General features: G+C 37.5%; 1 protein-coding gene across 8 annotated transcripts in view; it reads right to left on the bottom strand.

Annotated features, from left to right (window-relative positions):
• Positions 1-4,830: 4,830 nt before the first annotated feature.
• Positions 4,831-22,757, bottom strand: part of LOC108698775 (echinoderm microtubule-associated protein-like 1) — a 77,330-nt gene continuing 59,403 nt past the window's right edge. For all 8 annotated transcript variants that reach the window (XM_041573066.1, XM_041573060.1, XM_041573061.1 and 5 more), the window contains 13 exons: positions 22,264-22,359; positions 21,491-21,625; positions 20,360-20,459; positions 18,235-18,386; positions 17,501-17,626; positions 16,413-16,544; positions 13,879-13,946; positions 12,457-12,545; positions 8,858-8,955; positions 8,560-8,647; positions 7,745-7,840; positions 5,801-5,928; positions 4,831-5,246 (listed from right to left, as the gene is read on the bottom strand). In XM_041573066.1, coding sequence (XP_041429000.1) covers positions 5,121-5,246; positions 5,801-5,928; positions 7,745-7,840; positions 8,560-8,647; positions 8,858-8,955; positions 12,457-12,545; positions 13,879-13,946; positions 16,413-16,544; positions 17,501-17,626; positions 18,235-18,386; positions 20,360-20,459; positions 21,491-21,625; positions 22,264-22,359 — 1,434 coding nt within the window. In that variant the 3' untranslated portion in view covers positions 4,831-5,120. The remainder of the gene's footprint in view (positions 5,247-5,800; positions 5,929-7,744; positions 7,841-8,559; positions 8,648-8,857; positions 8,956-12,456; positions 12,546-13,878; positions 13,947-16,412; positions 16,545-17,500; positions 17,627-18,234; positions 18,387-20,359; positions 20,460-21,490; positions 21,626-22,263; positions 22,360-22,757) is intronic.

The raw sequence follows: 22,757 nt of genomic DNA, 5'->3' as shown, positions 1-22,757 counted from the left end.
TATAAGGTGCCATAGAAAGTCAGTATTTAGTGGGCTGGTGGGGGCTGATTGGGCCTCTGTGTACCTGAAATGCCAATTTAAATTCTCAGTTTGGACCTGATAAGCAGCTAGAGACGTGGACGGCAGTAGCATTTTATTATTGAGTCTTACCAATAAAATCCAAGAGAACTGCCTCCAATAAGAATCCCAATCCCAATGACTATACATCATTTATACATCATTAAAAGATATTCATGATAATTCTCCATGGAGATAACTCCACATGTACAGACTCAACAAGCAAAAAAAAAAAAAAAATTGTAAGCACCCCTGATCTAAGTGAAGGCTTTGACTCCCCCAAAAATGTTTTCAAGGCACATGTCGGAATAAATAATTGCCTAATACAGAATATGGGGACTGCTTAGCTTTTTTAATTCCTAATCCTCTTTAGGTTACAGCAAGACCTCATGCCCTTTACCCCCAAGTCATTCTTGTCGGTCTTTCCATTGACTCTTTGTATCATGCCATATGTTTTAAAAGGGAAACAATTCCAAATGCATTTCTAATGCATTTTTCAAGCAAAATAAGATTATTTACACTATATATACATTAGATAAACATTGTTTCCATCATTTTTGTTATGAATCCAAAACTTAAGCACTAGGACAAGCCCCACAGAGCTTGGAAGGCAATATACGATTGACAGCTGAGATGTTTAAATGATTTTATAACAGATATGCAAACTGTAATGAAAATTCATTTGAAAAGGACTATTATCATACAGCTTTTTATGTCTGGGTGACATGTCCCTTTTAATATAATTGGCCCTTAAACATGATGTAAAGAAGAGGTCCAGTATTTGCCCAGTGTTGGGTCTTGCAACTTCAAACATGATATATAATCACAAATCTATGAATAATATGAATTCCTAATAAATCTTTTTTTTAAAGGGGAAGTTCACATTTAAGTCAACTTTTAGTATGTTAAAGAATTGCTAATTCTAAGTAACTTTTCAATTCGTCTTCATTTTTTTATTGTTTTTTTTTAAATATCTTTTTCTGATTCTTTCCAGATTTCAAATGAGGGTCACTGAACCCATCTCAAAAATATGTTCTGTAAGACTACACATTTATTATTATTATTGCTACTTTTTATTACTCATCTTACTATTCAAGTCCTCTCCTATTCACATTCCAGTCTCATATGCATATGCATGGTTATTAGGGTAATTTGGAGCCTAGCAACCAGATTACCAGCATTGCAAACTAGAAAGCTGCTGAATAAAAAGCTAAATAACTCAAAAACCACAAATACTAATAAATGAAAACCAATTGCAAATTGTCTCAGAATATCTCTCTAAATCATACTAAAAGTTAATTTAAAAGGTGAACAGTCCCTTTAACATGCTGCATGTTATACCGTGAAAGCTGGATGTGCAACTAAATGATACAGTAGTAGACAGGCCAGGGTCAGTAAGCAATAGGGTGATGTTTAAAGGGTGGCTGAACAAAAGTTACTCATAGTCAGGACTACAAAGAAGATTCATTATAGGAAAAAACAAAAACGAATTTGGATAAACTTCAAATTTATTTAATTTTTTTTCCAGATACAGTTTTTTCCCCCCCATGTAAACAATGCATTTCAACAATGAATGCGCTTAGCCAAGTTAATGTCTATGTAAGCTTTTACACACCCTCCTATGACATTTATCCTTAGAGGCATTGGGCCTTGACTTACTTATCAGCCTATTCAAGTTTGAGTTCATCTCCATTTTTTCCCCCTTCATGCAAACTCACATGACATTAAAAAGATTTTACCATGTTATGATGCACTTTAAAAAGAAAAAAAAAGACCAAAGAGACAAATACACAATAGACACGGAAATAAAAGGTACGGCATAGCCTTGTTGTTCATTACGCTCCATAAAATACAGTGACAGCTTAGCACAGGATTGGTGATACACGTACATGAATATATTCAAAACAGTTCCTTCATAACCAAATCATTGCAACAAATTTTATTTAACAAAAAGTTTTATAACATATATATTACCAACGGATTTCAAAGTGCCATTAGCAAGAAATATAGTAAATGCGACCCACAAAAAGGCACTTAGCTACACAAGCCTTTCATTGTTATGATTTCAAGTGGCACTTGGGCCAAGCCATAGAATGAATGTTTAGTATTAACCTTGTGAGATTTTTATACTCCCAAACGGGAAGGTAGAATAAGGATGTGTGTGCGGCTTAGGAACATGCTACTGCCTTCTTAGCTTGTCTGCCTTGTACATCACTGGGACAAATGAGCAAACAGCACAGTGCCAAGGTCTCAGCTCTGCACCTTCCTACACCTTAAAGGAGAAGGAAAGGCTAAAATTAAGTAAGCTTTATCAGAAAGGTCTATATAAATACACCAGTAAACCCTCAAAGTCCTCTGTCAAAAGAAACACTGCATTTCTTTCCTTCTATTGTGTATACATGGGCTTCTGTATCAGACTTCCTGCCTTCACCTTAAACCTCCAGGGCTTGGGTTTGAGCATGCTCAGTTTGCCCCCCCCTTCTATGCTGTAATCTGAGCCCAGAACTATGAGCGAACAGGGAGAGACTCAGGAAGTGATGTCACACCAAGCTAATATGGCAGCTGTTTTCCTTAACAAAGAGAGCTTCTAGGTATGGTAAAGCATTCTTCTGAATAAATATATTGTTATTGCTTGCACTATTGTGGCTAATCTATTGGCAGTAAACTGCTTCTGTAGCTTTTCTTCTCCTTTAAACACCTTCACACATCCACATTTCTACACCCTCTCCTATTCAAAGTGTCTCTCCTTAAACATACCAGCACCTACCAACCCCCAATAAATGGCCCACATCACCTACATGACTCTCTTTTACAAAGACAATTGACCCAAAGTCAATGTTAAGCCAGGGAAGAGCAACTTGAATGCCCAACCACAGTCCTGTCCAGTCCAGAACACTTTTTGGTATAACTGCAAGTAGGTCTGTACCAAATCCACTATTTTAGGATTCGGCCAAATCCAGATTCATTTGTGAAAGATTCGGCTGAATCACAACTAAATCTGAACCCTTTTTTGCATATGTAAAATAGGAAAACAAGGGGGAAAAGAGAACTGGGTGCACAGAGCAAAAATGTTTTGACTTCCTTGTTTGTGTGATGAAAAGACACGTTTTGGTTCTACCAGGCAGTGGGATTCAGCCGAATCCTAATCCTGCTGAAAAAGTGGAATCTTGGCTGAATCCTGGATTCGGTGCATCCCTAACTACAAGTGACATATAATGCTATTTAGGGGAAAATTCATATTTTATATAGATCTTTAGTTGAGGGAAATCTATGTAACTTTGAAACTGAAAATGCCATCAGAAGTACCTCTTACTATTTATTGCGTTTCATTCTGTGGAGCCCCTTTCTTTAGGAAACCAAATTTGCAAAACAAAAAAGAAAAAAAATGTAGTTCACAGCCCTCTAGCTGTTGTTCTATACCCAGTATGTTCTGGGAGTTGTGGTTCAACAACTGCTATGGTGTAGTGCTCTATCTAAGGCCCAGGGTATGCCTCCAGATTGACCCTCTTGGCATTGTAGCATGGTTTGGAAATGCGCAGCATGTCTCCCATAAATAGTGGTAAAAGCCCATGCCCTGCATATGAAAACATACTGAATACACTATATAAAGGATTACCTACCTCCCATACTTAGTGCACTTGCAGCAGGTGACTGTATGGGTCCTGTGGTGCAAACGCCCAGCCAGTAATACCTCTAAAATGCTAGAATTACTTTGGAAGGTCAGTAAAATAGTTTATACACAGTTTTATATAGTGAATAAAGCACCCCTTTCTTGTAAAATAAGGATATTATAAGTCACAGAGGAGTTCCATGACCATATAAAAGCTTTTATACAGGACATGAAACTCCGAGGTGCCTTCTCATATCCTCATATTTTCGAACAAGGGTTACTTTATTATAATACACAAGTTTTAGTGACAATAATGACATCACTACTCACAGTTTATAACTGATGACATCACTAGTCACCATTTATAAGGATATCATTTACAAGATATTCATGGCTTTTGTGTATTATATAGTGAATAAAGTAGCCCCTCTTGTAAAATATAAGGATATTATAAGTTACTGAGGAATTTCATGACCATATAAAAACACGAGGCCAAAGGCAGAGTGTTTTTATACAGGTCATGGAATTACGAGGTAACTTCTAATATCCTCATATTTTACAACTGAGGGTACTTTATTTATAATAATACACAAATTTTAGTGAGTCATGTGACAGAAATGACATCAGAACTCACCGTTTATAACTGATGACATCAGAACTCACTGTTTATAAGGATATCATTTACAATATATTCATGGCTTTTGTGTATTATATAGTGAATAAAGTACCCCCTATTGTAAAATATAAGGATATTATAAGTTAAACAACTGGGAGTACTTTATTTATTATAATACACATGTTTCAGTGAGCCTTTGATAGAAATGACATCAGAACTCACCGTTTATAACTAATGACATCAGAACTCACCGTTTATAAGGATATCATTTACAGGATATTCATGGCTTTTGTGTATTATAAGGTAATAAAAACCCAACCTTTCTGCTACAGGTTGTTTTAAAAACCAATGGCCTATAAATGTAATAAGAGCGTTATAGGAGGACTGGAGAATTGTATTGCTCAATGCAGACGAAGTATAACTTGCCAAAGGTCAGACACCTACATGAATCACATTCACATTTTCCAATCAAGACACATGCAGCACGCTACTGTATTTCACAATGTACCCAGGCTCTTTGTTACAATACTGGCAGTGGCAAATCTAGAAGGTGTGATTAATATTTTAAAAAGGCATGTTGTAACACAACTTTACAGTACATTAGACATTACTTGTGAATGCAATGTAAACCTTTAAGCTTTTGTATATGATAATGTAATACTTCTCACATTTGAAATAATTCTAAGTATAGATGGCCCCATTGAAAGCAGAGAAGCTGATTTGTCAGTGCAGGACACCAGTATAAAGAGGATTGTTCCTGAGTTTGATCTTTAACAAAGAGTTCGGAGACACCATTTGGTACAGTCCGTGCGTGCCCATAAGTACCAAATGTCCTCTTTACACAACACGCCACTGCATTATACTCATGTCCTTCCCGCCGGTAGAGATTAGATGACGATCGTCATATAAAAAGCTGACATTTGTAACATGGCTGCTGTGCCCGCCATAAGCATGACCAGATGCCTGAAAAGTGCAGGAAAGAAATTGTTTAATACATAAGAAAATTGTCAATATATTAGCAGCTTTTAGACTGTCAATATTATGAATTTGAAACAGCACCACCTGATGGTCATTTCCACCAACACTCTCAGTTAAAAATGTATTTCCTGTCAAAAGGAACATCATGTGATGTTGCTCTGCTTAGAAAATAAAGTTAGTGAGGAAAGAAGAGTCATATGGTCCGATATAAGCAGATAAAAATCACAAGATGTTCCTTTTATCAAGAAAAGTATTCAAATTACTGTAGCCAGTTGGCCAAAATGGCCAGTAGATTGCATTCTGGGGATTTGCATTTCCTTTAAAAACAAAAGTAAAATAATAAAACAAAACAAAAGATACTAGGGGTCATTTATCAACACTGGGCAGTTACCCGTGGCAACCAATCAAATTGCTGCATTCATTGTTCTAACTTGCAGCTGGCTTTAAAAAGCTAATCACTGATTGGTTGCTATAGGTAACTGCCCACAGGCAAATTTGCCCTGTGTTGATAAATCAGCCCCACTGTGTCCATAACTTACCCGAAATTGTGAGCATGGAAAAGAGAATAGATGCACTTTGCCAAAATCATCGCCGGTAGCCAAAAGTTTATCAGTGGATCTGCATATAGCATTAAGGTCAGTTCCATCAGAGCCCTCGGGCCAAACTCCTGTAGGAGGAGAATGTGAAAGGTAGGTTACAGAATTCAAGTAGTTAATAGTGATTAAAATACATGGTTGGAATCCCCACATTAGTACTGAGAAGTGGTTATCAAATCATGAGCATCTTAAAGTAGAACTAAATCTTAACACAGAATTAGGCTAGACATGACACCTTTTGGGTTTTGGTATCAGATTAAAGGGGTTGTTCACCTTCCAAACACTTTTTTCAATTCAGTTGTTTTTAGATTGTTCCCCATAAATAAATACTTTTTTCAATTATTTTCCATTATTTATTTTTTACGTTTTTTTCCAAAATCTAGGTTTAAAGGTGAATGTTCTTGTCTCTGGTGTTTGAGTCTGGCAGCTCAATAATTCAGGTGCAGACTCCAAACAATTACAATTTTGCAACATTTAGTTGATACATTTCTCAGCAGCATCTCTGGAGTATTAGCAACTATTGTATCAATTCTAACAACTGCCTGTAATAAAACCCAGAGATTCTGCTCAGCAGGGACAAAGATAAGAAATGTATCAACTAAATGTATCCATTTAGAACAGTTTACAGGATCGGCGACCCCCCTCCCCAAGGCTGCTTCAGAAGGAGAGAAATTACACTTTACACTTCAATATTAGAAAAACCGTCACACATAGAAAATAGAAAGTCATTGGAAAAAGTTGTTATTTCTGGTGATCTATCTGAAAACAACTAGTTGTTTGAAGGTGAACAACCCCTTTAAGGAGACCACAACCCTTTAGCACTAAAGATCTCTGCCTCCAAAGATGTCCCAGTAGCTCCCAATCTTCTTTTCTGCTGATTCACTGCGCTCTGCTGTCACTTACTGAGCTTAGGGACCAACTCACGATGCACTGAATATGAACGTTGCATTACAAAATTGATCAGTAATTAATTCAGATTCAAATTACATGGGTTCTGCATCAGAATTTAATAATCAGCTCTGTAACCTGAGCTTCTATGATTACGAGATTCTGATGCCTTAGACTGATGCAGCAAGTTCAGTATACAGCATAAAACATAGCATTTATATCCTTATTTCTTTTGGGGTTTAGTTCTCCTGGACACCAGGAGGGTTTCCAATAAAAACAAATACCCTTTTCGTTATTAGCACTATGCTACTACACATATCTCTAATGCTCGTCAATAAGTTCAACTTACGGGGTGGGTGTTTATATCATAATTTCAGAATGCATAATTGGTCATAAGTGGTGGAGGTTTACAGTGGACCTATGACTATATTAAAGGAATTGCTGAGTATAAACATAAAAACTAGGTAAATAGATAGGCTGTGCAAAATAAAAAAAAATTCAATATAGTTAGTTAGCCAAAATGAAATATGTAAAAGCTGGAGTGACTGGATGTATAATATAATAGCCGGAACACTACTTTCTGCTTTGCAGCTCTTTTGGTTTCCACTGATTGGTTAACAGGCAGTAACCAATCAGTGACTTGAGGGGGGCCACATGGGTAATAACTGTTGCTTTTGAATCTGAGCTGAATGCTGAGGATCAATTGCAAACTCACTGAACAGAAATGTACCATGTGGCCCCCCTTCAAGTCACTGACTAACTCAGAGTTAGAGAGATGCAAAGTGAGAAGTTGGGTTCTGTTCGACATCCAGTCACTCCAGCATTTATACATTACATTTTTGGCTAACTAACTAAATTAGAAACATATTTAATTTTGTACAGGCTATTTATCCAGTTTTTATTTTTCAAATAGAAATGTAATTTTAACTGCAAGGAGAGAAAAACAAATACATGAATGTTTCAGTATTCACAGTGCCTCAAAGTATGTCTGATACTAACCAAACACCTGGAAGCCAAGTGTGCATGTGTGTGTGGCCCACTCAAGATCTCTGGTTGTTTCCACACTCACTACTTGCTTGCAGGCCGAGGGAATCCCTACATACAAAAAAGGCAAATCTTTAGAACAATTCTCTGAATACATTAAAGGATTAACAAAAATCACTTCATAGAGCATCGATGCAACCTATTAGTGTAAGTGGTTACGGCAACACTCCTTTTCAGTTAACATGTTTATTGAAGAATGAGAAAGCACATCAAATAAAAAGCAGTGGTCAGTGTTAGTAAGGGTGACTATATGGCACACCCTGTTCCACCACACCATTACCCCAGTCTGAGGTAGTGGTGGGCACAGACCAGTAATGGTGCATAACACAAATATTTTCTGAAACTGTCCCCCCTTTCCCGAAAAATAGCTGAGCCAAAGGCAGATATCTCTGCAGCCTAATGCTAGTTCCAGCCACGTGTACACTACACTACTATACACAAGCATATAGGTGTATACACATGCAGTCACTGGTCTAGTTACCTGGTTTTAGGCTTACTACAAAACAACTGGATTTTTGTTTTCCTGTCATTTTAAACCACCATAATGGACAAGGCTGAATGGCCAGATCTTACTGTATGGGCCTGCTCAAAGCTTGTGTAAACCTACCAACTCTAAATCAAATCTTGTTTATATTCTGCTTCTGATGCACTTGCATTAGTTTGGTTTATAAGGTCCCCATTGTCCAATAAGAGGTAATTTTCTAACAGCATAAATGGTTAGCAAGTTCTATCTTTTTTTACATAGGAGAATAGTCTCTTGAAACACTTACAGTACAAGATTTCATAGTCTCCAGAATTGGACATCAAATATTGAGAACTCACAGACCAGTCCAAATGAGTAATGAAACTGGAATGCCCCTAGAAATATAAAGGAAAGGAGATTTAAAATAGAAAGTTCAGTAAAACGGAAGAGACTGACCATTAACCATAATGTAAATGTAAAGTAAATACACACACACACATATATATATTTTACTCTTCAAAGGACCCACACTTATAAGTATGAATAAAAACTAAAACTTTGTTAAAAATAACAAAAGGCAAAACCAAAAATCTTAATACACTTACTGAGCATTTTCCAATTCGGCTGTATTTTCTCCCGTTCTCATTAACAGCATATATATAGATGTAGTTGTCATGGGAACCAATTGCAAGAAAATTCCCATCTATTGAGGGAAAAGGAGGATTGCAAAAGTGTGAGTCAGCAAAGACAAATTCTCAGTAGGCTGTTGCTCAGTATTCAGGTTACATATTTCCCTTTTACTTCACTCTAGCATCTACCTGGTACTTGGCGATATGATAAAATCCTGAACACCTTTTATCACATCTGCTAGAACAGATTTTCTAGCAGTATGGTAGGATTATAATAATATGCACATAAAGTGAAAGAAAAGCAAATCTGTTTTCAAGCAATGTAAATGCAATGGTTTATACACTGAAAGTACACACTGTATAGAAGTATATATATGCCCCAATGGATATGCACATTATCAGATATATAGTGGCTTTAAAGGTATACTGACTAGGGTTAAGAACATTTCTCAGTTTCTGCATGCTTTATATAGCTATCTTTATATTGTTATCTGTCCTGGGTAACAAATACGTACATGCTCATACAATCATTTGTATGTATAGACTTTATAAACAACGTTTAACAAGGATACACTGCACTATACTTGCCATGGCAGGCACCTTTGGGTAAAATAAATATGCTGGTATACTATGAGGCCAATAGGGGGTTTATTACAAAAGTTGTCCAGATTTGGTTTCCCATAGCAACCAGTAAGCTTTCACTGGTTTTAAAGCAGTTCATTTATTTAAAGCAAGGTGGGTATTATGGGTTACTAGACCAAATAAAACATTGCTTGTTTTCCAATTGCATTGCACGTTCTGTCTGATATTACATATCAGAGTCAGAGCACTTCATCTCTAGGCCAACTCCTTCATATGGAGAAAGTAGGTCATCTGTCATTTCCATCTACCACGAGAAGGAAACATGCAAAGATGAATGAGCACAAATTGTTGAGGAAGAGTAGCAATAAGGTTATCAAAGGGAGAACAGAAATGAACCCAATATCTCTGCTTCATACACTGCTCTAAATAAGCTAAATTCTTGCACTTTAGAATATGGATTATTTTGAATACTTTGGACATAGACTATACTACTGTAATAATTAAGGCAACGTGGCATGATGTGACATCAGATGCTACAAACAGTGCTCTATAAATTACATTTTCGCAGCAAAATTTTCCCGGCAAAAATCCTGAAGCCCAAACAGAGCCCTGGTAAAGACAGACAGTCACTTGAACAGCTCCCCATCTTCCATTTCTGAAGATCTTATATCTGTTGTAGCTGGTGATGGGCATCAGACCTATTTCACTTTGGCAAAAATTTGTCAAATTCTACTAATAATGCAAGCAAAGAAGTTGCTATAACAATTATGTACCTGCAAATAAGCCAAATCTACACAGCTTGCTAATCACAAACTTGCAACAAAGTAGTGTAAATTGTATCTAGACACATTTGGTCACGTTGTTGCCAGCAAACCAGTTCAGATAACAATTGTTACAAATTAGCTTTAACATAACCTTTAATTGAAGTTGTGATAAAACATGTTGCCCATGAACACACTCACCGCTCTTTAAATTCAGAGCAGTGTAGAACCTTGTTAAACCTAGTTAAAAACTGCATAAGGTGGATGGGTGGAATCTCAATTGGATAGTAATATATATTATTAAAGTGCCAGTATATGATTGCTAGTCACATTGAGTCACACGCAACACCCATTTCCTCCCTTCCAATGTTCCCACACGCGCTAGACCTGCCTATCTACGTGGGGAAACAGTGGGAGCTACTCTCGCCACCATCCACCTATGCCACCCTACGCGTTTCACTGACTGCTCAGCATAAGAATACCCCTGAAGATGCTGAGCAGTCAGTGAAACGCGTAGGGCAGCATAGGTGGACGGTGGCGAGAGTCCAAACGACCGATCTCTGCAGGACGAAAAGTGTCGTGACTCTCCACAATTGAGGATTCGTACGATCAGATTTTTGCGTCTATGGCCATCTTAAGGTTGGCTAGATTATCACACTTTTATCCAACAAGGCATTAGCTTGAACAGCTCCATTTGGGGAAAGTAGGATATTCATTTAAGAACCGTGCTACTTTAACAGCAGCTGTGCCTCAAACATCTGTTCCCAACCAATACACTGAATCAATGTGTTAATATAAAACTGGATTCTAAACCAATGCAGTGATAATTGGCTGGAACGTTGAGAATCTGGTTTTGGAGCATATAGAGGTAGAGTCGCCTGCCAGTGATAGGACGAAGAAAAAGTTTGTACCAGTGTCACGATAAAGCTCCTGCGCCACAGCTTCTGTACCAAATAAGAAGCAATGCAAATGCCAAATCTTTAAGGTTGTGGACAAACAGGAACATAAAACCGCAGAAACTGTGCTGCAAGGTTTTTTTATTCACAACATGTTTCGAGCTAGTGGCTCTTGAAAAAGTGCTCTTTTTCAAGTGAACACTTGAAAAAGAGCCACTAGCTCGAAACATGTTGTGAATAAAAAAACCTTGCAGCACAGTTTCTGCGGTTTTATGTTCCTGTTTGTCCACAACCTTAAAGATTTGGCCAGTGATAGGACATCGGCTTTGAAAGCTTGCTCAAGGTTTTTTACAGTTATCCTTTGCCGAATCCCCTGTGAAAGATTCTGCCGAATACAGAAAGAGTAGTGTGCTTTGTCCTTGGCAATGTGAAGACTGTTTGCAACTTAACAAAAGGCCATTAGGATGGGCAGTAGTTGTCTGTAATTAAATATGTAATTTAGCAAGAAATGCACAAGCTTTTCCTTTTAACTGCACTGTTAGCACTGACATTTGGCTTGGATACAGACTCTGCTCTCCAGTCTACATCTCTTTCATGGGTGTCTCCTGTTTCACCTGGCTTTCACCTTGATTTATCTCTCTGTAATTGTTACTGTAGGAAGTCTGGAGATGATGGTGAGCTCTCTTTCTGAAGGCACCAGGAAGGCAGCCTCTTTCCCCAGTCTAAGCCCCACCAGAGCGTTCACAATGATACACTTTTGGCGTATTCCATAAAATGTACATTACAATCTTCACCAATTATTATCAAATAATAACTAGAACTAATCATGTGATGCAACAACAACAAAAAAAAAAGTTGCTCCTAGTGTCTGACCAATTAACGTGCTTTGTGTGGTGTCCTACATATTTTTTATTTTGCTTACAACAAAGCATTTGGACAGCCCATTAGCCAGCTGCTGCACTTCTCTTTCAATCCACTCACTCACTTAATGACCAGCCTGTGAGCAGCTAACAATTAGGTAAATAACTGCTTATTCTGCAGTCATTTCTATTTAATTCATGGTCACTAAAAAACAACAGTGTAGAGTTTGTGAAAAAAGTACTTTTGGGGCAAACATTGCTTCACATAACTCTCACATTTAAGACTTACAGTTAAAAGTCTACATAAGCATTACTAAATATGGCACAATCTTATCTCCTGTTACATGTTTTAGAAAATTATGAAAGATACAGGGGCTGTTGAAGGAAATGGATCTACACCAACCTGTGGGCAATATAATTGTTAATTTTATTAAAATAAACAATACAATACATAAGATCGACATGTAAATACAGACCTGGTGAGTAACACATGACAGACAATTGCTCATTCCCATCCGTATGCACAGTGACTAAATCTTTTGTCTCTGTGTCTAATACAAACCACCTGCAAAACAAGGCATAAAATTAGTCATAGTGTGACTGCATTATGGAATATTTCTGTATAATCTAAAGGAGATATATTCTGAAAAACAAGAATGTGCCAGTGTATTATACTTGTTTAAATATTTAAGGAATATTTTTGAAAAGTTGTGTTGCTAGGCAGAGCTAATAGGGAATGAATGCCTGTCTTTGCTTGTGACTGCAGGACTGTGATTGGCTATCCCCTTTCTACTGTGCTTCTGGCAGGGGCCATTAGAACACGCCTACCACCCCTTATTTAAAACAGGGACAGATCAATGGGAAGCTTGGTTAAAGGGGCCATTTTTAAAGTTAATGACCATTTTTTAGCCCATATTATTCATTTATTGCCTACAAGATTGGGGGGGGGGGCTTTTAGTTATGCTATATGTCTCCTTTAATGTTCCTTATAGTCTTTCTTCTGATGAATGAGGAATTGGCTACTAAACTAATAAATTAATAATCAGTCTACAATATACAGCAAAGTTGGAATACTGTATTTCCTAAAAATAAAATGAAGACAGCCGCGTTTCTTTTAAACTAAAGGTATTATGTCAGTATCACTTCCAAGGAGGTCTACATTATTTTTTTTCCTCTGAAATTCCTCCCAGTATTATCAGAGGACTATGACAGTGTAACATTGCTTCATTCAGCAGAATACAGAGAGCCCATTCTGTTACTCTGCTTTGGGGACAGCAAAATCCTCCTATATGGTGAATTGTATATTTCACTGTACAGTTCCTAGGATACCTTAACCTGTCCCTATGGGTACCGGAATGGCACAGTACAGGTTCATACTGCCAGGAATTTCACAAAAGGTAATCATGAGCTTTACGTTGATATGTTCCATCTTTTATACGTTATTTGGCTCAGACTAGATGACGCAAGTCTGCATATAACATTTAACTGGTATATTACCCTAAACAAGACTTTTTCAAATAAACTGTGATCTTATTGGTTCACATATGAATGATGCTGTCTCATATTGTTATGCAAGTCAGTCATAATAGTTCAACCAAAATTACAGACAACTGCCCAGGCCTAAAATTATTATTATTATTAGACTATATTTGGATCCTAATCAGTTGGACCAAAGTTCAGTTTTACTGACTTGAAGTGGAGAAAAGTCAGTAGGCTTTAAACTGGCCCTTTAATTATAGTTACCAGTATTCTATTTCAAGCAACATGCTATACATCTACTAATTTTAGTTTTACAAGGAAACTAGACCTCAAAGAAAGAAAATACCCTTTGGACAGATGAGTGAAGACATGCAATTTCTTAAAATACATATGGAAAATAGAAACTCATTGCTTCTCACCTTCCGGTTAGAGTTCCTATTGCTACAACAGAACCGTTAGGATGAAACCCTGAGGATTGTGCTGGATCCTTAAAAGAAAATATATTTAAATTAAGCATAACATTTACATTTCCTTTCCTTCATGTAAGATTTGGCAAATGCAAATTAGGGTTGGGAAGGTGAACATTTTTTTACATCCTTGTTTTGTGACAAAAAATCACGCGATTTCCCCCCCCCTAATGTGCATATGCAAATTAGAATTCGGATTCAGTTCGGCCGGCAGAAGGATATGTTTCAAATCCAAATCCTGTTGAAAAAGGCCGAATCCCGAACCGAATCCTGGATTCGGTGCATCCCTAATTTCCTGTTTCGCCACCATGAACTGCAGCCACTGTTTGTGTCAAATCGCAGACCTCTAATAACTTGATACAGCAGGTGAAAGATATTCTAATATGCATCACTCTCTTACTCAGAGCATAGCAAATACAAAGATATATTTCTTGATATATAAATGATGAATTTACAGGATCCTCGGAAATTCCCAATGATTTGCTTCTGTGTAAAGCAACCGTAGTTTTGGCACATACGATTGATTAACTAATGATTTCATGGTTTAACAAAAATTTCTAAACTTGTCCGATTAACTCTTGGTTTGATATTATCAGGAATAATCATACAATTTATGATCAAGCACCCCATCAATGTTACGCTAAAACAATTTAATCAGATTGTCCTTAAATCAGTCGTTCAACAAAATCTGTTCCTGTATGGCCACCTTTAGTCAGGATAAGAGCACATGATGGGACTTACTGAGTTCTGCTTGTCACTGACATCACTGAGATCATTTTTATCTTTTATGGAGAAACTGGATCCAAAAGGTATGCTAAAAACTGCACTAACTATTTTTTTAACATGCAAAATCATATTGGGCTAAGTGATAAATTAAGGTATATGTCCCCTTTAAATATATTTTAGCAATTTTCTTGCTTAGTAAAGAACGTGCTTTAAAGGGGACCTGTCACCCCAAAAAAATATTCCAAATCCTATTTTTCAAATAATTTATAAGATGTAATTAAAGTTCATTTTGCTTGACTGTCAGTCTGGGAACTCATAATTACAGCAAGCAGGCAGGAGCCATTTTGTGGACACTGTTATTAAGGCAAGCCTTCCATCTTGTTTGTGCACCAGATTGGGGGACCTGCTGTCCATCCCCATGCTCTGGTTACAGAATTAAATGGTTAAGAGAATTGGGAGAATGTGGGGAGAGCAGTGACATCTAGGAAGTGCTGAATGGAAAGTGAAAGCAATTGCTTGCCCCTCCACTATGCCTAAGGCATAGAGAAGGAGCAGTATCCTAAAAGGAGAATAGGCCCAAGGTTCAATTGTGTCCACAAATCCCAGCCATCTCCTACTTGTATCCCTCCAAGTCCGCAAATCTGTTACTGAAATAAAAAAGCCAGCGCCAAAGGCGCGGGAGACAGACAAACAGGCAAATAGGGTGATATAGTTTTGCGATGTTGCCACCTCTTGTGTGAGAAACAGACCACTTGTTTCACCATATATGTGTTGCCCTCCTTTACTATCGACCTCCACCAAAGGGTTAAAAAACTTTCCTTAAACACTCGTTTAGGTGGGTACTCACAAACAGGGAATATCAACTTGCACGTAAAATCATGAAGCGCTTCTCCTTGTATGAACTGTGAATCAACATGCAGCAGCGAATAGTGTAAAAATACCTTTTTAATATTATTAAAAACAAAGCTTAAAATGCACTCACATTAACACACTAAGTGGTCATTTATGTTCGTTCGTTCCTCGTGTACGATGCTGGGCGCCTACCAGTGATGTCACCTGGTAGGCACCTGAGGCAGGTGACGTCACTGGTAGGCGCCCAGCATCGTACACGAGGAACGAACGAACACAAACAACCGCTTACACATCTTCCCAAGCTTGATCAACCTGGGATTTTCTTTGTGCGGACTGGTGCATATAGGGGGAGCCTCCAGGTGGACGGTGCATAAGATATGCTCTTTTTAAACTTTTGCCATGTGAGTGCATTTTAAGCTTTGTTTTTAATAATATTAAAAAGGTATTTTTACACTATTCGCTGCTGCATGTTGATTCACAGTTCATACAAGGAGAAACGCTTCATGATTTTACGTGCAAGTTGATATTCCCTGTTTGTGAGTACCCACCTAAACGAGTGTTTAAGGAAAGTTTTTTAACCCTTTGGTGGAGGTCGATAGTAAAGGAGGGCAACACATATATGGTGAAACAAGTGGTCTGTTTCTCACACAAGAGGTGGCAACATCGCAAAACTATATCACCCTATTTGCCTGTTTGTCTGTCTCCCGCGCCTTTGGCGCTGGCTTTTTTATTTCAGTAACATAGAGAAGGAGCAGGCAATATTTGATTGACAGCTATGTTTCCAACAGCTATGAATGCTTTAATAAAAAAAATAATTTGGATTTCATGTTAATTTGAAAAGGACTTTTATTATACAGCTTTTTATGTCTGGGTGACAGGTCCACTTTAATTAGAGAGCCCATACACACCTCAATGATCTTGGTCCATAGAGGATGATGGCTGGTGGCATCCCATAATGTAATTTGCTTGTCTTGACCACAGGTCAGAAACTGAGGCTTCAGTGAATGTGCAGCAAGCCCCCAGAGCTCATCAGTATGGCCCTATAAAGGAAACACACAGACTTTGTAAAAATGCAACAAGACATACCGATTAAGATTAATATACCAAAGAGGTGCAGCAATGATAAACTGGTGTCGTGGGTTTAGCTTCAGAGCAGCATTCCAGAAATAAGATTTTACATCAGCTCTTAGCCTCTTCTCATCTAGAGGCAAGTGATACTAATAAAACACAATTGCTTTATTTGCCTGATTTATAGGAAACTATTAATTATCTGCCAGCATTCCAACAAAAATAATACTTTGCCAGTCTGAGACTAACCTACATGAAAATTGATTTTTCAGTTATGCAAACAGACAACAAGCAACAGCATACAGCTTTGGATACAGTATGGACTAGTATATTTAGATAAGGAGAGAGGAACATTTTTGACTTTAATAGAGCTGTTTATACTGTACGTGTAAAACAGTTATGTTCATTCTCCATCTATATGTTTCAAGGTTAAACATAAATATATAGTTAGATCAGCAACCAGCTTAAATTACAACAAATGTACCCAAAAATCTCAGCCAAAATTACTTTGAAGCTCGATTTCTACTGAAGTCTAGGACAGCTAATAAATCACTGCAAATCTTAACACAAATTATTCACTTTTGGAACTTAGGGCATAGATCTAAACATTCTCATTGGTTTTGGTCCTTCTTGTAGCTTATCTATAGATATAGTCGGTCTCACTGATTTTGACAGCCATATAACATCCATGCCAAAGATGTATTTAGATGTAGACTTACGGTAGATCAAATACAGATACTTCCTATCTGCTAATAACTCCAATCCCCATCATCCTCCAGTGCTTTAGCCGAGTCAAAATATATTTTTCTTACACAAATGTATACATTTTGAATAAAATTAGATCCAAGGCACCAGCATCTACTGCCATCTTACAGCAGTTTCTTCTGACCTGTGTAGCAGGAAATAAACAAGCTCCTAGATTACCTACCTGGGTAATAGTGTTAAATTCCCCAGATAAAGTGCCTTGAAGAACAACATTTCGTGTGGTGCCAATAAGCACAACATCTCCTTTTCCCTCAGCAACAGTACGTACTGGACCAAACTGTTCTGGAATCTAAGATGGGGGGAAAAAAATGTAAATTGGTGCATATATTTATAAATTCTTCCTGAAAAAAACATCTGACCATAGTACATACTTCATAAACAAATGCCACAAAACTATTAGGTATCACTCTCTCAGCTGGATAGCAAACCATAATTAATATCGTGGACCAGATGGGGTACTAATTATGAAGGCATCCAGGATGACACTACTGATCTCACCCGTTGATTGGTTACTTGCAAATATATTTGCAAGCCAACAATCCTCTGCTTGGTGCACCTATACATGAATGTTTTCTAATCATATTGCCATGTCAGCCCTTGATTTGAATACCAGGAGTTGGTCAAATAAAGTGTCTGGCTGGGTTCATCTAAAAGGGGAGAGGGGTACAGTGGAACCTCAATTTTACATCCCGATTTTAAGTTTCCCCTCAATTTAAAATTGTTGTTTTGTGGTCCACACCTATATATTATGCATAATACATTTCCCTGATTTTAAATTTTCCTGGATTTTACATCATTTTTTTCTGGTCACCTGAAAAACATAAAACGGGGTTCTACTGTATATGAAACAGGAAGAGAAGTATAGAACTAGCCCCTGCAAAAATAAATATGAACCACCTCGACTTTATTTAGCTGTTGATAATTTCCATTCCAGGACACAAGCTTTCGATCTTTTCCTCCAGATACCAATGTTCCATCTCGCTGCATACAAAGTGCAAAAATCCCACCACCGTGGGCTCCTTGAACTGCATGTGTTATCCTGTTGGTACCTGTAGAATACAAATAAATCGTTAAAACAAATAAACAGCCTGATGTAAGGGAAGCAGAAACATGGGCAAGTTTTTATTTTATTCTTTAAAACTAACAAACCTTTTGCAGGCCAGTGATAACCTCAAATTTAGTTGCCTCTATGGCCTTAACCTAAAGCTGGCTATATATGTGCTGATAATTACAGTATTTCTTATGGTTTTTGGTATGTGTATGTTGGTTGGATGATCCTAAGGCAATGTCTGTGTAACATGTATATTGATTACTTTTTCACTGAGGCAGGTTGAAAGAGTCATAAGCCGCTGCATCATGTAGGATAGTGTATGACGAGGCAGTGAAAAGGAGACACAAAAATTTTGAAAAAGCTGTTTTGCAGGCCTACTTGCAGCACATAAAAGATAATACTATGTATTATATCAGTGTCTTAATACCAGATTAATCTTAACACAAGTACATTCTGAAAAGAAAAGTTATTTATATGTAAGATAGATTCTACCCAGAAGAGTCTGCTATTAAAGGAAGAGGCAATTCAGAAATAAGCTTATAATGAAGAGCAATGGTGCCATTTGCAGTTGCAACCAAAACTGCTTTGACTATAGCTTTTGAAATGAAGAGGTTTCACTAGTGCAGATATAATTAAGGAAATAATTCTGACGAAGAGTTCAAGTGGCATAGAAATGTCAACACAAATGCGGTGTTGGCAGAATGCTAGGATATGCCATGATCTGTGTACCTACTTTAAAAAGGTTGCATAGTAGGGGTCACCAGGCATAACCTCCCGGCACTTCAGATCCACTTCTACAGATGCTCACGAGCAGCTGTAGCTGATCCAGACCTGGCTTCAACTTTGATTGCTCCATGTTGGAGATCACACAGAAAGGAACCTAAGCTGCCCCAGGCTACTTTTCCACTATATTGTTCTGGTTTCCCAGCATTCCCCATGCCACCCTGGCCAAGCTCATGCACAGTAAGAGAAGCACCAGCCCCAAACTTAGACGTAAGCTTCTATCACTGTGCCAACAACTGGCCACCATGCTTTCTCTTTTAAGTTGCACCTATTCCAACATTCTATTCCATCCATTCATTCCAAACAGCTGCTCATGCAGCTTTGCTCATTTTTGGCATAGGTCTGCACGGACTCTAAGAAATTCATATTAGATAGTTAAAGTGAGTGAAAAATCTGTGCATACAAAACTGTTTGCAAGAACATAAATGAGTCAACTGCATGTCTCATGTGAGGGTTAAATGTTCTTATTTTTGTTTTAAGTCAATGCTATGTTTGTAGATGGACATGAATTTCTTTCGGGTAGCAGAACGCTACAGACTGGCTTCACTCTGTTGGTGTATATACACGCAAGCTGAGAAATCTACTCGTGTACCATTAGCCTAATATACAGTTGTGCTCTTCGTAGCTGTTTTTATTCCAACTCATCCTAATTTTTCAGGTTCTATTTTGTGATGCTGACAAAATGTACATATTACCTGCTGCCCTTGAGAGGGAGGAGGAGGCAGACTATGGGGCATTAACAGCAAATAGGTGTTTCACCCTAGCTACCCAAAGTTGGCACTTCAGGCTTAAAGATGCAAAAGGATTCTCTAATCATAATCATCCCTGCTAACACTTAAATCATCTTGTTGTTTAACATACTGAGAACTGTATAATTAACGTATGCAAATATTACACTGTGGTCAAACTCAGAATGGCAGATATTCTATTTTGGGATTCAGAGTTAGAAAAACCTAGTTTAATGCATTTGGTGACAATCAAATGAATTCAAGAACAGTGAATCAATATTAAAAATAACATATGAGTTATATGATACTTATTTTGAGGCACAAATATAAACCATTTGATGAAAGTTTTCCTTTAACATGAATACAAAGATATCTAGAATTGTGTTAAACGTATTATAATAATAAAAATTATAAATGCATGGTTACTGACTAACCTTAGAGTCTGCAAAGTTAACCTTACCTTTTCCCCATACCAAAAGGTTTCCACTAGAGTCGCCTGTAATTGTGTCACCGTTTTCTGAAAAGGTCACACATAACACAAACTTTGGTTTTTCCTGTTTCTAAAGAAAAAAATAAAAACCAAATCATATAATTATCTGGAAAGTTTTTACAATAAAACAACACGCACCTGTATGATATTGTACAATGATAGTAGGTTGGTACTTGTCAAGTAATCACCCCCCTCGAGTCTCATGTGCCGCACCCCCAGTCATGTAACTAAAGGTAGGGTGCTGTGCTGTCCACCAACTGCCTTCAGAAAGCTGGAAGATAGGTGAAGGAAATGAGCCCCTGGAGAGCGCAGTGTGGGCAGAGGTTGTCTTGTCTTTTGGAAATTCTTTTCAGTTTGATTGGGATAATATAGATTTGGTACAGAAACTTATATTGTATGACTGTGTTATGGGGTCCAGGTTGAGCTATAAGAATTGTTTGGAGCCTGGACGGATATGAATTCCAGGTACTTGAATGACCTTACCCATTTTGGCTGTTTATCGGGGGGCAGTTGGGCTGGGGGCCCAAGGTCAATGGCATATAATTGTGATTTATCCCAGTTGATTTTGTATGCTGTCAACCTGTGTCCCATCACAGGGCAAGCAGCAGGTCTGCGGCACAGGGCTCACAAACTGTCTTAGTCCAATCAGTACATGCCTGAAATATGTGCTGGTGTGACCTCTCTCCACCACTTTTTCTTTCCCTAGGACAGCTGCCACATTTATTAATAAAAAGGCAGGAAATCTATAAGTAAAACAGGATTTTTTTATTATTATTTTATTTGGCTTTTTTTCTTGTAATAGTAATTTAAATATCTGTTGTGGGGATCCTATTACTGCAGCCAAGTGTTAATGCTATTATTGGAAGGTGTTGGTGGTGGGACCATAAAAATTTTCACTGCAGGTAGCAGCCACCAGGGGGCCCTCATAATTTTGGTGTACACAGTGCCCTGTGATTTTTGAAGGCAGCCCTGTCCAAACATATTAAAGGCTGTTATCCAGGAAGCTAATAACGCAAAGCAAAATATGAATGTCCCATACAAACTAAATATTATGATGAAAGTAATTATCATTATGTTATTTAAGAATATTTATCAACATACCTCAAATAATCCTTGCTTCTTATTCAAAGAATTTCCTTCTAATGTCCAAAAGTAAAGATGAGACTTTCCACAAGTAACTATAACATTTGTGTCGGTTGGATGAAAGTCAGCAACAAACACAGCTTCATTTGAACACTAAAAGTAAAACATTAATATTAAAACATTTATGTTACTGCATTTTATACTTGCATTTTATTTCAGAAATATACAGATCACACAATGACAGAGCGATATGTTGTTCTGCATAGAGAACATTATTTTGTCGAATTACAGATATTTTTTTTATCCGGAAAATCCCAGGTCCAGATAGGGTTGCCACCTGGCCGGTAAAAATGATGGTTGATCCCAATATCATTAATAGGGAAAAAAGATAAATATATAGGAAGGCCGGTATTTTTTCTCAGAAAAGGTGGCAACCCTAGGTCCAGAGCATTCTGAATAACAGGTCCCATGCCTGTAGCTTTACTTGCTCTTAACAGGGAGACCATATTATCACATTCTTATATGCTCATCACTGTCTTAGGCAAAAGCAGACAGCCAAGTGCCCACTTTATCTATTAAAGCTGAACTTTGCACTTGTTTGGTGAATTGATACGTTTTCCTTGGAGAATCATTAGCAGATGTCTTACTATCTATAAAGGTTATGAGGCATAGCACTGCTGAGCTTCACCAATCCAAAATTGCTTTTTCTTTTCTAAAGTATGCTTTACACAAACCATAACCCACTATACAGACAATGAGGAAGTAATAATCCTCTTGACACTTTACCATACCTTAACATCAGCCAGCTTTTCTTCTTTTTGCCAATCCCAAACAGACAGTACATGGTCATTGGAATCATCCACAGAACACAGGTTCCCTCCGCCATTCTAAATAGAGAAGGAAACTATTTGAAACCAGTATTTTACAGACAATACAAACCATTGAGGCAGACAGTAGAAACCCAAATCCAAAAATATAATACTTGCAAATTGGTCAATAATGAACTTTTGATATAAAAAAATTTAAAAATTGTGGCAGATGTTTTGACATGCTGCTACCTCCTTCGCTATATATTATTGCCCTCTTGGGTTCAGGGGCCCACATCAGCTTTCCTTAACAGGCATGTGATATACAGAGGAAAAAATGGCCTTCTAAGCTTTTTCTGTATTTTTATTCAGTTCTGTAAATCTTGTAAATCATATGTATAGATCACTATATACATAAAAGCATATCTGCCCTTTGGCCATTATAACAATTATAACTGCCAAGTACATTGACAAACAAT

The sequence above is a fragment of the Xenopus laevis genome, chromosome 8L (genome assembly GCF_017654675.1).
Source record: "Xenopus laevis strain J_2021 chromosome 8L, Xenopus_laevis_v10.1, whole genome shotgun sequence".
NCBI classification, from domain to species: Eukaryota; Metazoa; Chordata; class Amphibia; order Anura; family Pipidae; genus Xenopus; species Xenopus laevis.
This window is presented reverse-complemented; position numbering and strand designations above follow the sequence as displayed.